Source organism: Octopus bimaculoides, chromosome 14 (genome assembly GCF_001194135.2).
Source record: "Octopus bimaculoides isolate UCB-OBI-ISO-001 chromosome 14, ASM119413v2, whole genome shotgun sequence".
In the NCBI taxonomy this organism is placed as follows: domain Eukaryota; kingdom Metazoa; phylum Mollusca; class Cephalopoda; order Octopoda; family Octopodidae; genus Octopus; species Octopus bimaculoides.
Genome location: NC_068994.1, coordinates 40,471,913 through 40,488,367, shown reverse-complemented (window position 1 = coordinate 40,488,367; position 16,455 = coordinate 40,471,913). Strand labels below are relative to the sequence as shown.

The 16,455-nt window shown below is 34.6% G+C and overlaps 1 protein-coding gene across 3 annotated transcripts in view; it reads left to right on the top strand.

The window, feature by feature from the left end:
• LOC106872383 (protocadherin beta-15) overlaps positions 1-16,455 on the top strand; it is a 259,461-nt gene that overhangs the window by 197,253 nt on the left and 45,753 nt on the right. The window contains exon 3 of one of the 3 annotated variants that reach the window (XM_052973069.1): positions 9,328-9,392. The exons of the other annotated variants lie outside the window; for them this stretch is intronic. Within the exon in view, the coding sequence (XP_052829029.1) occupies positions 9,328-9,339 (12 nt within the window). The 3' untranslated portion in view covers positions 9,340-9,392. Of the gene's footprint in view, positions 1-9,327; positions 9,393-16,455 lie in introns of those variants that run through there. 3 annotated transcript variants of the gene reach the window in all.

The following is a 16,455-nucleotide window of genomic DNA, read 5'->3' as shown; positions in this document are numbered from 1 at the left end:
GTGTGTGTGTGTGTGTGTGTGTGTGTGTGTGTGTGTGTGTGTGTGTGTAATCATATTTACATGAATCAACAAAGGAACTTCATGTTGATACTAGAAAGAGATGTAAAATTTCCCTCAAATTATACTATCATAAAAAAAACCTTCCTGAAAAAACAGATAATGAAAAGTTAGAAACACTCTGATCAGAAAATTAAAACACGATGGTCATGGCTGGAACGTCTTTAGTCATAAGTCTGCTTTATAATGGCTACCCTGGTGCTAAAACATAACTACAATCATCAAGACATTTGATTGTTCTCTCTTCTTTCTATCCTGCCAATACACTCCATTTTGTTAGGAGCAAATGTGGGAAGATTGAACCTACACGAGATTACTGCCAAATATCCAAATATATCCCAAAATTATACTTTATCATCTTCAAAATAGAAGGATGCTTTGTATTATGTTGCCTTCGATGACAGAAAAAATATATAGATGGTTAGAATGCCTTTGAGCACAAGTCTATCAGATCAGGTCTGTCCTGGGGCTAAATATTAATGACTATAATTTGTGTTTTTTTATCAGAATTAAATCTTTCTAAAGACAGACCACTATTACTACTCTTACACTCCTCTGACTACATCTATTTTAATTCAATGTTTTAACTTGACTGCTTGCTGCAAAAATGTGTTTTAAATGTCACTCCTTAATTTCAGCAAGAGCTGTCTTCTCTTAATTGCGCAATTCTTTCTTTTAGTAATCTTATATTACATGTTTGTTTTTTGTGCTATTTTTTATAGCTTTCTTTAAGTAATGTATTAAAGAAAAGTATATTTAGTTGCCTTGCAATGTCTGTCTACTGTCACATAAAGACAGCAAACATCAATACACCCAATCCTTATTAATCACAGAATGTCTAGAAACAACAGAGACTGCACTAAAGTCACCCTGACTTACTAATTATGTCTTGATATATGGATACATTAATTATTTGCTATTTGACAATTGTATTTCAGATTTTGTGGTCAATAGTATTATATTCATGGCACTAGAAACCATAGCAACTACAGATGGAAAAAAGAACACAAAGAAAAAATATTCAAGATTGGTTTTGGTTAAGTTAAGTGACTTAGAAAGAATAGTCAAGTTAGTGTTAACATATTTAATGCAGTGAACATTAAGAATCTTGTAAGAAATAATTTATGTGATGAGGAAAAGGCCACATTGGATCAGTGACAAATATTGCTGCAAATGTTTTGGAATGGGTGTTGGTATGACCTGTGTGATAAGAAGATTGCTTCCATACAATGTGGTTTCAGATTCAATCTCATGGTGTAGCACACTGGACTAGTGTCCTTGACTGTAGCCCCAAGTTAAACAAAGTCTTGTGTAGATTTGTTACATGGAAACTGAAAGAAGCCTGTTAGCAGCTAGCAAACAAGACTGATACAATAAATACCAGACTTAAAAAAATAAGTATAGGGGTTGATTTACTGAAGATGGTGCCATGCTAGGATACCTTTCAAGATGGTACTCCAGCATGGCCACAGTCCAATGACTGAAACAAGTAAAAGATGACAATATACATACATACATATACATATATACATACATATATATAGAAAGATTAATTTTATTCAATGCATAGATACTGAGCAGGAGGAGGTCGAAACTGACATTTCAGAGTTCTTTGCTTTGAAACCAAAAGAGTTTTACATTGATGGGGTTAAAAAGTTTGTAAATAGATGGAAGGAAGTCACAGATAATCAAGTAAAGTACATTGAGGATTAAATTTCAATTAAATATAACATTTGATCACTTGTTTTCTTTATTCAAAATTTGGACAGAATTTATGGGATGACCTGATACATACATATATATATATATATATATATATATATATATATATATATCAAAATTTCCTGGACTCGTTATGTTTAATAAAAAAATAACTTTATTTAACTAAATTTTAACACCATCCTCTTGGAAATAGTCACCTTGCACAGCAACACACCCATCCCAGTGTTCCTGCTACTTTTAGAATCTGGCCTGGATGTCATTTTCCATATGCGAGTAGAGGACCTTCTGTGATTCACTCTTGATCTTGACAACGGTGTAAAAGTGGCAACCATTGAGCTGCATTTTCATCTTGGGGAAGAGATGGAAGTTTGTAGGTGCTAAGTCTGGTGAATTGTGTGGGTGCAGAAGTGACACCATGTTGTTTTTGGCAAGAAACTCAAGAGTGAAGAAACCTTAGTGACAGGGTGCATTGTCGACATGAAGAATCCAATTCTTTGTGCTCCACAGATCCAGTTGCTTTCACTTTTGAAGAGCTCGTGCCACTTGAAACATTGCTTATGACCCATTGCCTCACCACTATGATTGCCAAAGCATGCTCATTGTCTCTGTAGCAGATTTCCCAACTTTAACACAAAATTTCAAGTAGGCTGTTTGTTCCAACTTCCTGTCCATGACAAAAATCGCAGACTACAACATATACTTGATCACCAAAACACAAATTTCACAACTTGCAAAGTAAACACAGCAAATATTGCTGAGCCCACTGCCTCATAAAGGTCACTGCTAGCTCTCATTGTGCATTCAACTGTGTGCTGTAGCCTGTTAGTGCACTACAGAATTAGTCCAAGAACTTTTTGATACCACTATGTATATAGACACACACACATTTATGTATTATGTAAGTGTGTGCATGTGTGTTCCTGTATGGTTGTATATATTTGTGTTTCTCCTGAAATTGAGCACTATATTCAATGCTATTGTCATTTCTCTTGATAACAAACCATCTGCTGGCTTCATGCTTTCGATGACGTGTGAAAGAAAAGATCCTTTCTTTTAAAACAAGTAAAGATTAGTGACAGGAAGAGTTTCCGTTAGTAAAATAATGTCTCTGCATATATTCACCTTACCCATGCTAGCATTAAAAAATGGTTGAAAAAGTCAATAAACAAAATGTTTGTGTGTGTGTGTATGTATGTACATGCACACATGCACATGCATGCACACGTGCATACAGACACACACACACACACATACAAACATATGTGTTTGTACATGTATCTTTATATGTATGTATGTGTGTATGAGCAGTTACTGGTTACAGACGAAATTTCTTTATGTCTAATTGATTGTATATAATCACATTTTAAACTCTGTTTCCTATATGGAAATGTGGACAAAAGGTTTGATTTTTCTTAAAGTGGCTTCATCATAATGTATTTTTATGCTGAATACCTTATCTCAGTAATAAGCTTTCACTGGCTTGTGTTAACAACACAAATTTGATTCTTGTTTGGAGCTATTCACTTACCTTATGTTGCCAAAATCTTCGATATAGGCATGAGTATCATACAATCTCATTTCCTTGCCTCAGTAAATTTGAGACTATAAGCCAATATAAGAATGTAATATATTCTTATAGATTCATCAGTTTTGGCATTTTCCTTCTTTTTTTTCTTTCTTTCTTTCTTTTATTGAGAGAACTGCTGTTTGTTCTTATATACAATTTATGAACCAAATTTTGTCTCATGAGATGCTTGAACTAACGAGACACTTAATTGTGTTATTTGTGTTCTATATTGATTTGAGACTTCTTGAACAACTTATTTGATTGATCCGGTGAATAACTTTTTGCTATTTATCCGGTGAGGTTTGTCCTGCTGAAACAAGTAAATTATTATTATTGACATTTTTCTTTGTAAAATTGAGTTTCTTCCACCTCGCTGTATCATGATTAATTCGTATAGACAGTCAAATTACCTTAGCTAACGTTCCTCAACATAATTCACCCCGTTGTTTATAACAAACAGTAATTCTAAGTATGTCATTTTTCTTCAAAGATCAGACAAATTAATTTTACTTCAGCAACGATGATCAGAGAAATGATAAATTGGTGAGTGGTCAGCTGCAATGGCTAAAATGGGCCCATAATTAACAAAATAATTGACTTTCAGATCTTCAGGCTGTGGGGGGAAACGACAAAACTACAGTAGCAGTTTATAATAATGATTGTCCAACTGAAACCAAAACGATTCATTTTGTGATTAAGTATAACTTCACCAAGCTACATAAATCCATAATTTCATTTCTATTGCTTTATCATACATAGATTTATAGTTATCACGCTGATAGATCATATTTGTTCATCATATACTTTTATTCTTAATCCGTTATCCAATTTTATTTCTTACCAGAAATATGAAAACAATGAAAGCTAAAATTGGGGATTTCTGTCAGTTTGCTACAAATTCTTGATCAAAATCCTGGAATTACTTACATTTTCTTATCCAACTTAATGAGGTTTTAAACATTATAAATATAATCCTTATTGACAAATAGTAACAAGTTTGGATATTTTAGTGAAGGCTTTGTAAATGTTCACACATTTTATATAAATGGACTCTAAGATGATTTAGCAACCTAATGGGCATCCATTTACATGAGCTAAAGGCAAATTATTGAATTTATACTCATAATGAGTGCAGTTAGCTGAAAAGAAGACTGCAAATATTTCATCATTAGTTGTGTTTTTGCTTTTGACTGCCAAACTGAAGTTTCAGTGATTCATTCATCTTTGGTTTAAGGATACTGCATATAAAATATTCTTACACACACACATACATATATTTGCATATATATATATATCATTGTTGTTATGTAAAAGTGTCATAAGTCCAAAACGTTGCTTTTTCAGAAAAGAAAAAAAGAGATTCACCATTCCATTTCATTTTACATTAGCAACAGTTTCAGCTTAACAATAATACTTTGTTGGGTGCATAAAATCATAATCATAATCCATGCATGTATGATATTTTTTGTCAGAAATGTTTCTGCTGAACTGTCGTATGTAGGACTAGCTACACTTTTGAAAAATGCTAAACTGTCGTACTACACTTTGACAATTTTCCTATCTTGGCATCTGAAGCAGCTGAAGATATGACAGTTTGACCAAAAGAACTGGTTATTGGAAGCAAAATTAAATATTGATAAAAATACATTTTGCCAAATTCGAACATACGATAGTTTATATATATATATGGTGCAGGAGTGGCTGTGTGGTAAGTAGCTTGCTTACCAACCACATGGTTCCAGGTTCATTCCCACTGCGTGGAACCTTGGGCAAGTGTCTTCTACTATAGCCTCAAGCCGACCAAAGCCTTGTGAGTGGATTTGGTAGACGGAAACTGAAAGAAGCCCGTCATATATATGTATATATATATATATATATATATATATATGTGTGTGTGTGTATGTGTGTGTGTGTGTGTGTATGTTTGTGTGTCAGTGTTTGTCTCCCCAACATCGCTTGACAACCGATGGTGGTGTGTTTAAGTCCCCGTCACGTAGCGGTTCGGCAAAAGAGACCGATAGAATAAGTACTAGGTATCCAAAGAATAAGTCCTGGGGTGGATTTGCTCGACTAAAGGCGGTGCTCCAGCATGGCCACAGTCAAATGACTGAAACAAGTAAAAGAGTAAAAGAGTAAAGAGAGAATATATACATATATCACATTCATTCATTCACACTGTGTCTCCCTCTCCTTATATTTTTCTCTCTCATGCTTGCATTATCACAGAATAAGATACAACAACAATACTGCGTGGATAGTACTTTCTTATGCTCCTTATTGGACCACTGTATCCAATACAATCTTTTCACAACAAACATATAATGAATCAAAAGTAACGACTCTCTCGCCCATTCATTTTACCACCACTGCTCATTTCTAATGGTTACATTACCAAGCAGATGTTCATTGATGTTAAATTTATGACCACATCAGTTTGCTGTTAAAATCTTAACAATTCTTCATACCCCAAATATATTTTCATTCCAAGGTCAATTATATAGTGGTTTGATTTACAGTTATTTACTTTACTGAAACCAAATAACATCAGTATCATAACAAGGAAATAACACTGAAAGAAAAGAAAAGAGTAAAAATGAACTTTAAGATGTTCAAGATAGAACTGAGTTGCGTATCACTTCTTTTGTTTTTATACTAAAATATAAATATTGTACATCTTTGTAGATAGTGAGACATCAGCTTCAGGTGAAATTTATTTTTTTATTTGGTGGAGTGAAGCCAAAATATCAGTAAACACTTTACAAAATAATAGTTATAGACTGTAGAACTTTCTAGATTTAACAAGACAAAACACACAAAACACACACACACACACACACACACACACACACACACACACACACACACACACACACACACAAAGTAAAAAATAAACAATACGTACATCATAGTAGTATTTAGATATTGCAAACCAATTTTTATTTTGTTTTTTTAATGTTAATTATTTATTGAAATAAATAATAAATATATTTGTAATTCCTAAAGAGACCATTATTTTTAATATGTCAAACAGATTGACAAATTATTTGAATTTTGTTTTCCTGTTTTTCATATTTCATATAAGAATCATTTACCATAAAGTCAGAGAGAGCTGTAGCTACCATGGAATACAAACAACACTTTCAGTTACTAAAACATTGTTTTGATAAAATTCAATGTTGTATTCTTTAAATCCATTAAAAAGTCATTACATCATCTCAGTTCTTGCGTAACATAAAATTTTGGAAATCAGAAAATTTCATAATAGATGCAGGCATAGTTAGCTGTGTGGTTAAGAAGTTTGTTTCACAAGCCACGTGTTTTGGGGTTCAATCCTATAGCATAACAACTTTACAAGCAAGCATCTCCTGGGTTGATAAATACTTAAAATGTGAAATACATTACATGGAAACAGCGAAAGCATATCAGTTATCAGTTGTGTGTGTGTGTGTGTGTGTGTGTGTGTGTGTGTGTGTGTGTGTACTATACATAAATATATTAAAATTTGGAAAAAGCAACAAAAAGTGTACAGTGAAGTTGCTGAGGTGAGTGGAGTATCCAGTATTTCAGACTGTATCAGGATTAAGATATCAGAAGGAAATAACAGGAAAGACACCAGAGTTTGATCAAATGACTGCAACTGATCTCTTGAACACAAGACGATATGAGCTTACATACATAGACAGAAAGTAGTAAGAGAAAGAACCTAGTGTGAATGGATATGAATAAGGATGAGCAGGTTGACTTAGATGTGAAACATGATATTTTTTATGGTCATCTCTGTCACCTTAACATAATGAACATTAGTGCATTATTTTTTAATATTTAGGTCAGCCCAGATTGAACATATCTATGATTTAAAATAATCCAGTGCTGACTATACGGAGGCATGTGGCCTAGTGGTTAGAGCGTTGGACTCATGATCATAAGATTGTGGCTTTGATTCCTGGACCAGGTGACACATTGTGTTCTTGAGCTTCATTTCACATTGTTATAGTTCACATTGCTATAGTTCATTTCATACTGTTATAGTTCACTCAGCAGGCAAAAATCAGTAATCCTGTGATGGACTGGCATCCCATCAAGGTGGGGTATATATTTACCATGGAAACTGGGAAGCAAGCCCTAATGAGTCAGCATGACTTAAAAAGGAAACTTTACGATCTTTAGTGCTGACTGTACCATCTTCCTTTAGGTTTGAAATATACAAGACATATTTTCCATTTTTTTTTTTTAAGATATTAGGGTGTGATTAGAGAAAGTTTTCATTGCTTTCTTACAGCAGGACAATAAACCATATACAGCAGTGATTCTCAACCATTTTTTATCAATGGTCTCCTTTGATTACAATTTTATACTGGTGGACCCCTATATCCATTCAATGTATCTAGTCTTATAGATACTTCTTTTAGAATTTCTATTTTGTTTTATCACACATTAACTTGCGTAGGTTTGCACTAAACATATTAGACTGTGTAAAATGTTAGAGAAAGAAACTTGTGTCTTGAAATGAACACATCTAAGGCAAATTTCTTTCATGGACCCTTAAAATACTATTGTGGATCTCTAATTCACTATTTGCTTGTGTAGACTCTCAAAAATCTGATATGGCCCCTGGTTGAGAACTATTGATATACAGACCAACTCACTTGTCCACTGGCTTCCTAATGATTAATAACAATTACTAGAGTCTCTGAGAACACCAATCAAGTTCTATATTTAAGAGATGAGGAATTATGTACATTATTTACATTATTTACATTTGACGAATATTTGTCCTCATCTTGTTTGTTGTTAACACAACGTTTCGGCTGATATACTCTCCAGCCTTCATCAGGTATCGTGGGGAAATTTCAAACCTGGGTTCTTATTCCTAAGGTATTTTTCGATGTTATTATTATTATTAACAACAAACAAGATGAGGACAAATACTTATCAAGTGTTTGAAACTAATAGTTGTATACTTCTATGACTTCATATAAACAACTGTTCCATCAGAGAGATTGGAAACACTTGTTTAAGTTACATATAAGTTCTTGTGCTCATTATCTTTTAGGAAACTATTCAAAAGCAAAATGCCATTGCAGGTCTCCGTTCACTTTCAGTTTGTTTCTGTCTACAGAAATGCCTGAAATTAGATAGAAGGAAAGCGAACAATAGACTTTCTGTATATCTTCCATTACTTACTATTGGTTTTATTTAGAAATTCACATTGATAGAACAGCCATCTATGTATGGAAATTTAGTATTCACCTTGAGCATCTCAAACACCACCTCTTTCATATTCTAGTTAGATACACCATATTCATCAAACTTTTTTTACCACAAATATTCTCTTCTAATGAAGGCACTAAACCTATTTTCTACAAAATCACTTCATTTTCGAACCCACTTCCTAAGCCTGTTTCTTACTAGTGTGAGTAAAGATAAATTCATGGAGGAAGATAGTTAGCCCTCCTGGTGATTTTTGTTACTTTAGCTTCTATAAGATGAAGAGAAAGAAAAGAAAAATTCCAATTAAGAGAAATCGAATCTCTGAGAAACAGAAAACTCTCCAGGCCATTTATTGTCCAAAATCACTGATTGTTGTTTCTGATATTGCTAACTATGATGGAAAAGGAAGAATGTATATTTTCAATATTTTCTTGAATGACTAGAGTGAATGTAGGGATTGATCACTATTCTGTCAACTGTATTACTACCACTATTCTTTCCAAAACAAAGCATTTTAAAGAAAAATACTACACTTGATGGCAGAAAATATTTTAACAGCCTTTATAAATACACTTTCATCTTTTCTTCAAATTATAGAAATATTCTGTGCAATTTCTTGTGTTTTTATTAAAATTACATCCATAGTTTTGGATTGGCTAGGAAACTAAAGGAAAAGAAACATTCTATTTTTTTTCCATACTAGACATCAAATGTGTCATACAAATGTAGTTTCTTTCCTCCATTTTTTCCTTTTACCCTGTTTGTTGCAGTGCCTACATTAACCAATACCTGACCAATATAGCAGCAATCTTGAGACGACGTTGACTACTGTGAGGACAATACCCACAGGCAATATATTTGTAAACATTCTTGTAGTTTTTGCTTATTAAATGTTTCTATATTAGAACCATTTTCTTCGATTTATTTAGCCTATATGTGTCTGTGTATGTATGTGTCTGTGTCTGTGTATATGTATGTATGTGTAAAGAGTTATCGTTCAAGTTACCTTCAGGAGATAGTTTTTCAGTTTACGTCAAGTAAAATGATAGAAAGTAAATCTTACAGCCTCCAGGCATTGCAAAAAGACTGTTCACATCGATTTTTTAACATCTTTGTCATCAGGGAAATATTCTGCCAAACATTAATATTAGATCGACCATCTTCTGTTTTTAACGCATTTTGTTCATAGCTTTTATTTTCAATCTAATCTAAATAGAATACGTGGCTAATAACTTCAGAAATTTATAATGTTACGTTTCAATTCTACTAGAATCACGAGTTGTACACAGTTCAGATATTGATGGTTGGCAGGAAAAAAACTTTTAGTTTTTAATGATATAAAGTTCCTGTAACAATGAAATATGTCACTCTGACATCGTACCAAGGAGCCTTCAATTTGCTAGAAATAATAGTTAAAATTCCCAGAGGAAGGAAGCAAATTTTTCCAGGACATCATTCTTGGTGAAGGCAACTGTCCTAGTGGTTAAGGTGTTGTAATCATGATCATAAGGTCATGGTTTCAATTTTCAGACTCAGCAGTGTACTGTGTTCTTGAGCAAAAGACTTCATTTCACATTACTGTAGTTCATTCAGCTGTAAATGAATTCCAGCAATAAATAAGAAGTTAACTCTGAAAAGACCATCACCATGTTTAGAGAGGAGTATTGTAACATCAATCTCTTACATGCCATGTAAACTGGGTTAAACTCCAGCCTTATGATTCCTAGAGCACATGGGCAGACCTGATACTATTCTTTATGAGGGGTTGCTGGAAATTTCTTGGCTTTAAAGGTATCATGAAAGGGCTGGTTGGAGGCCCAATCTTATGAGTCCTTTTTTATAAGGCTTAGAAAAACTGAAGGGCCACTGCAATAAGTATGTGAATCTGAGAAGGGAATATGTTGAATAAAATCAAAACAAACTGATCCTCCTGTATTTTCTTTTGCCCAAAGCCAAGAATTTTCAGGAACCCCTCATATATATCATAACTTAAGTAAAGATATCTTGTGGTCAAAATGCCTATTGATCAGTGCTGAATGGGGACAGATTGGACTACATTGTCATCCTCAAGACTACAATATAACTTCTCTTTTTCTTTTTTTGTTTTTTGTGCTAATTACTACTTTAAGATTTGAAATTTTAAAGACATGAACCTACTTAATTTTGTGTAAATTACGATTGAAGTATATTAGAACCAAACTACAGGCGATTTTCATATATACATACATACGCTCCCTATACACACACATGCACGTGTGTACATGTATGTGTGTATACATATAGAGAGAATGAGAGGGAGAGAGAGAAAGAGAGAGAGACAGACAGACAGACAAACAGACAGACAGAATGAGGAGGGAAATTATATTTTGGCTAGTTCAGTTGCCTAAGTTGCACTCATTGATTGTAATTAGTACTTCTCTGGATCATTACTTAATGAATTGTCATCGTTGGCGGTGGTGGCGGCATCATTATCATCATCATCATCATTTTCTTAGTGTCCACTTTACCATGCATGAGTCAGACAATATTTGTTCAGGCAGATTTTCTATGGGTAGATGCCACTCTTGTTGCCAACTCTCACTTATTTTCGAGCAAGATAATATTTCCCTGTGGTTGGACACATTTTCCTGAAAAACTGCAAACAAGGGACTCCACTTGTATGAAGGTAATGCTAGTTTATAAGTATTCTATGATGTCAAAACCTAGGGTCACAAACACTTATGTATTTACACATTTATACATACATGTATATATGTGTATGTATGTATTAATTTTACTTGCAAAAGAATTTTCATTCTGAGTCACTCTCTAACTTCATCAACCACTTTTCGATTATTTTGCACTACTTTTTATAAAATCAACCAGGCATCACTGAGTTAAGCATCAGCAATTTAAGATATAGGAATTGTTTTCACGGAGGGAATGGGGTGAAGTAAATGAAGAAAATTCAATGATAATCGATCTTTTGAGGAAACAATATTGTTGGCTCTTACAAGTGACCAGAAGCGATTTCTCTAAAAAGGCACAGGAGTAATGTTAGTCAATAGAGTGTGTAGCTCAGAGATATGAGAGTCACTCCAGGTCACAGCTCTAGCACTACAGGCATGTAGTTAGAATGTCTGAGGAAAAAAACCACTTGTCAAATTTTACAGTATGGCCAACCAGCAGAATACCTAGAGATAAATCACAAATGAGACAGGTGGATAATACCCAGTACCTTTATCCTTAGTTGGTCTCACTCGAGAATCCAACCAGGATCTTTGTTGATGGTTGCTTCAAATAAAATCCTCAGGAGGATGGGTTTGGGGACACTTTCTCTCATGACCTTCTCAAGGGTAGTGAAGTATGGAAATGGACATATCATTCCATATGGACAGGTGCTGAAAAGTTCCTGGCTTTGAGGATATTGTGAAAAGCCTGGCTGGAGGCCCAAAGTGCTGAGTTCTTTTAAAGGGCTTAGAAAAACTGAAGGACTGCTACAATAAGTGTGTGAATCTGAGAGGGAGACATGTTGAATAAAATCATAATTAACTGATCCTCTTGTATTTTCTTTCACTCAAAGCCAAGAACTTTTAAGTACCTCCTCTTATATTAGATACTGTGTTTTTAACTCACCTGATATTACATAGTTTTACTTTACTATTTCCATTATTCAATGTTAGAGTACTTAAGATAGATTTTGTTAATGCAAAATTTTCGTTTTTATACATGTGTGTTATGAGTTTTCATTTACGTACTAAAGTTGACAAGCAATATCAAGCCTGACTGAAAAGGCCCGATATTTGTTTGTCTAACTTTGCTAACTACACTTATAGATGACATAAATACCAGAGATGATTTACTCCATGCAAAAACTGCAGGAGATACTCAGAGCTATTGGAAACTCTTCTGAATCCATTGCTATGCAAGAAACCCTTCCGTATTATCAACAAGTATCTAAGGGTACACAAGCATTTTGTACCTTAGCCTGTATACTTCACCTAAATGGGGCAGCAATGACTGAATTTGTCTTTGTCTGTAGAAGGGTTCCATTTGTGGTCTTTTGTCACCCACAGCCAATCCACAAGCAGTAACATGGCAACTGCAACATCCATAACATTAGAATATAATAGCAACTGTGACAGTCATTCAACGAATTTGATTCTACTATGTTATTTTAGTCTATTTTATAACTTTTTCAAACTAAAAACTTTATTTCAATTATTTATTGTATTAAAGTCAGCAGAGGTGGTGGGTGCAAAATATATAGAGGGCCAGCTTGAACGTCTTATGGTATTTATTTTATGATATTCATTTTCAACAAAACTCAGGTGAGACCCACAATATTGTACTGCTCCAACACCTGTGTCAGTGCTTTTGTAACATATACATATGCATGTGCACACACACACACACACACACACACACACACAAACGGTGGCGAGCTGGCAGAAACGTTAGCACGCCGGGCGAAATGCTTAGCCGTATTTCGTCTGCCGCTACGTTCTGAGTTCAAATTCCGCCGAGGTCGACTTTGCCTTTCATCCTTTCAGGGTCGATTAAATAAGTACCAGTTACGCACTGGGGTCGATATAATCGACTTAACCCGTGTTTGTCTGTCCTTGTTTGTCCCCTCTGTGTGTAGCCCCTTGTGGGTAGTAAAGAAATAACACAGTTATCTGAGGCAGCTTTCAAACTTCTACTGTTAACTGTCTGTGTTTCCTGAAAAATGGATAGTCTTATGCCAACTCCACTCAAGCTCTCCTCATACCTCACCCCATCTCTTCTAATCACCTATAACCTGCCTGCTACTTCCTCACTGAGACCCTGCATCAACCATTATGTCCTGGTTTTTGTTCCTTTCTCAGAACACGGAGCCCCTGAGATTCCCTACTGTACAGTGTTTCTCCTGCAGCTTTCACCTTGCTACTGTTCAGCAGGAATATCAAAAATGTTGCTCTCACAGTTCTTGAGGGTCCGTCATACTTCAAAGAATCAGACTTTTCCTCCAGACCAAGCAAGTAAAAAGAAATCGAATAAGAAAAACACTATAGCACTTGTTCACACATACACACACACACACACACACACACACACACCGATGTTGTGTACAGGCAGGGATGTAGAACATGAAGTGCATTCTTGGTATGCAGAAAGCAAGAGTTTCAGTTTTTATGTCCATTCAGTTTCAATAATACCATTGACGCATCTAGAAAAGGCATGAACATCACATTCTTCCTTTCTTCTCCACTTAAAATATTTGCACTTTGTTAAAAAGTAACCGATATCAAGTCCTATGGATGGGCAATAAATACTCATATTAGAAATATATTGGTTTTCACACTACTTTCAATTTTCTTTCTAAATTTGTTTATCACCTCTGGCTGTTGCAATCTGGGAATTACAAGTACAGTAAAGAATCGAAATATTTGCTAATATTTGTTAAATTGAAATAAAATCACATTACTGAATAGCTTTTATTTATAAAATCTTAATTTGAAAAGCTATGGGGAATAATCCAAGTGGAGTATTCATCATTCATATTTAACAAGGCTTCGAAGAAAGAAAATTATATGAAGTATTAAGTAGCCATTGGCTATAAGAATTATCTGATTGTAACAAATTTCATGTCAGGAATTGAATTTTCTGGACTCTTAAACTTATTTTTATTCAGAAAATAATGTTTCATTAAGCATTCATAATTAGCTGCAATAATCTTGTGTTTATAAATAAATCATTATGGATCGATAGGGAAAGTATATCTAAAAATTTTGGCTGATCTTTCTGTGAGTAACAGTTGATATTTCATGTACTATTCTCATCAGCATACTGGAACATAGCAGCTAATATACATAGATTTCAGACTGCATCACATAAAAACTGTCTGATTAGTAATCTTTTACTCAATGCTATGATCACTGACTCACAGAGTGAGCTAATGTTTATCTTTTAACTTTTACTTGTTTCAGTCAGTGAACTGCAGTCATGCTAGGGCACTGCTTTGAAGGGTATTAGTTGAACAGATCAACCCCAGTACATATTTTTAAGGCTGGTACTTACTCCAATGGTTTCTTTTACTGAGCCACTAAGTTATAGGGGTGTAAACAATCCAATGCTGGTTATCAAGCAGTGTGAAAAGACAGAAACACACACACGCGCACATGTGCACACACACACTTACACACACGTATTTACAATGGGGATGAGCTTCCACACAGTTTCTGTCTAAAAGATTCACTTACAAAGCATTAGTCAATCCATGAGCTATAGGAGGAGATATTTGCCAAAGGTGACACACTGGGGGACTGAACCCAAAACCATGTGGTTGCAAAGCAAACTTCTCAACCACACAGCCATACCTGCACTTTATTATTATTGGGTTAAAGCAGACAAGGTGGAATTGGACAGCATGTGACAATTGTTGTTTCAGGCTATTGTATAGAAGACATGTCAGTGACCTCAATGTATGCCTCTTTCTCCTTGACAAAGGCTCCGAGCCAAAACAGCGAATTTTCTTCTTTTCCATATGACAAACCAATTTATTTCAGTTTCCATTATTTATACAAAAAGTCAGCCAACATTAGTCTTCTCAGATCAGTCTCTTTATTTCAATTTTAACTTTTCTTTAGACCACTTGAAGTTTCTGGAGTTATTATTAATGTTGTAAAAATTATTGAATACTCAGTCTTGAAATGCACAATGTGTTAATGCTACTTGTCAATAACTAATATCAGTTCTATATTAAGTCCAGTGTTTCACCTTGTCAAATAATTTTGCTTCAACACTTTATCATTACATTCTCCCTCCAGTAGCAACAAAAATGTTATAAAATACAATTAAGGTAACAAAGAATAAAGATGAAAGCACTTCTCTTGCCACCTCTTCCCATTTTCAAAACATTTAATTCTAAGATCAAAATGTAAATTAATTAGGGAGATAATTTAATCAAATATCATTATGTTTTGATCACTGGATCAAAATGTTTTTAAAATGGTATTAAGCATCAAAATGCAAATGTTTAGGAGTTTGTTTCCCAACGACGTGTTTCTAGTTTCAGTCCCACTGTGTGGCACCTTGGGCAAGTGTCTTCTACTATAGCCTCATGTCAACCAAAGCTCTGTGAGTTGATTTTGTAGATATATGTGCGTATATATGTGTGTGTATATGCCATAATCCTTGCCTTCAGTTCATCTTTGGTGTTACAAGGAGTTTTGTTGGTCTCTCGCTCAGCTGTGCCCCACACATAATAAAGTGGTTTGCAGCCTGGGGAGTTAAGTGGTCAGATGTTAGGGGTGATATGGTTGCAGAAATTGTCTGATAGCTATAACTTGGTTCTCCTGCTTGTGTGGCATGGTGCAGAGTCTTGTTGCCAGACATAAGGTCTTCCAGCAGCCACCTTTTTGAACCAGGTCAGCACTACCTCATCCAGGAACTTGATGTAAGCCTCTGTGTTGAGTGTGAGGCCGTGTGGGAAGATGAATGGAAGCATAACGTTGTCATCACTAGTGATCACTGAAAACACTATGATGTTGACTGGATGTTTGATTTTTATCACTCTCAGCACATGTTTTGGACACACAGCAAGCCAACGGTTGTTCTGTGTAGTCACCATCTGTTCATATTAGAACTGCCAGCATGAATGCTAAGCAGTACAGCATGTTGTTTCCAAATTTCTAGCAAAGTGAATTGTGTCACTGTGCTATTTTTCTCACATATGGTGCCCAACTGACCCTACTATACTGTGTAGTTGACAAAATCAAAAACAAACAATGCGTGAAATTGAAAATATAATATGGCGACAATTTACCCATTACACCCTGTATATACATATATGTATATATATATATATATATATATATATATATATGTGTGTGTGTGTGTGTGTGTGTGTGTGTGTGTGTGTGTGTGTGTGTGTGTGT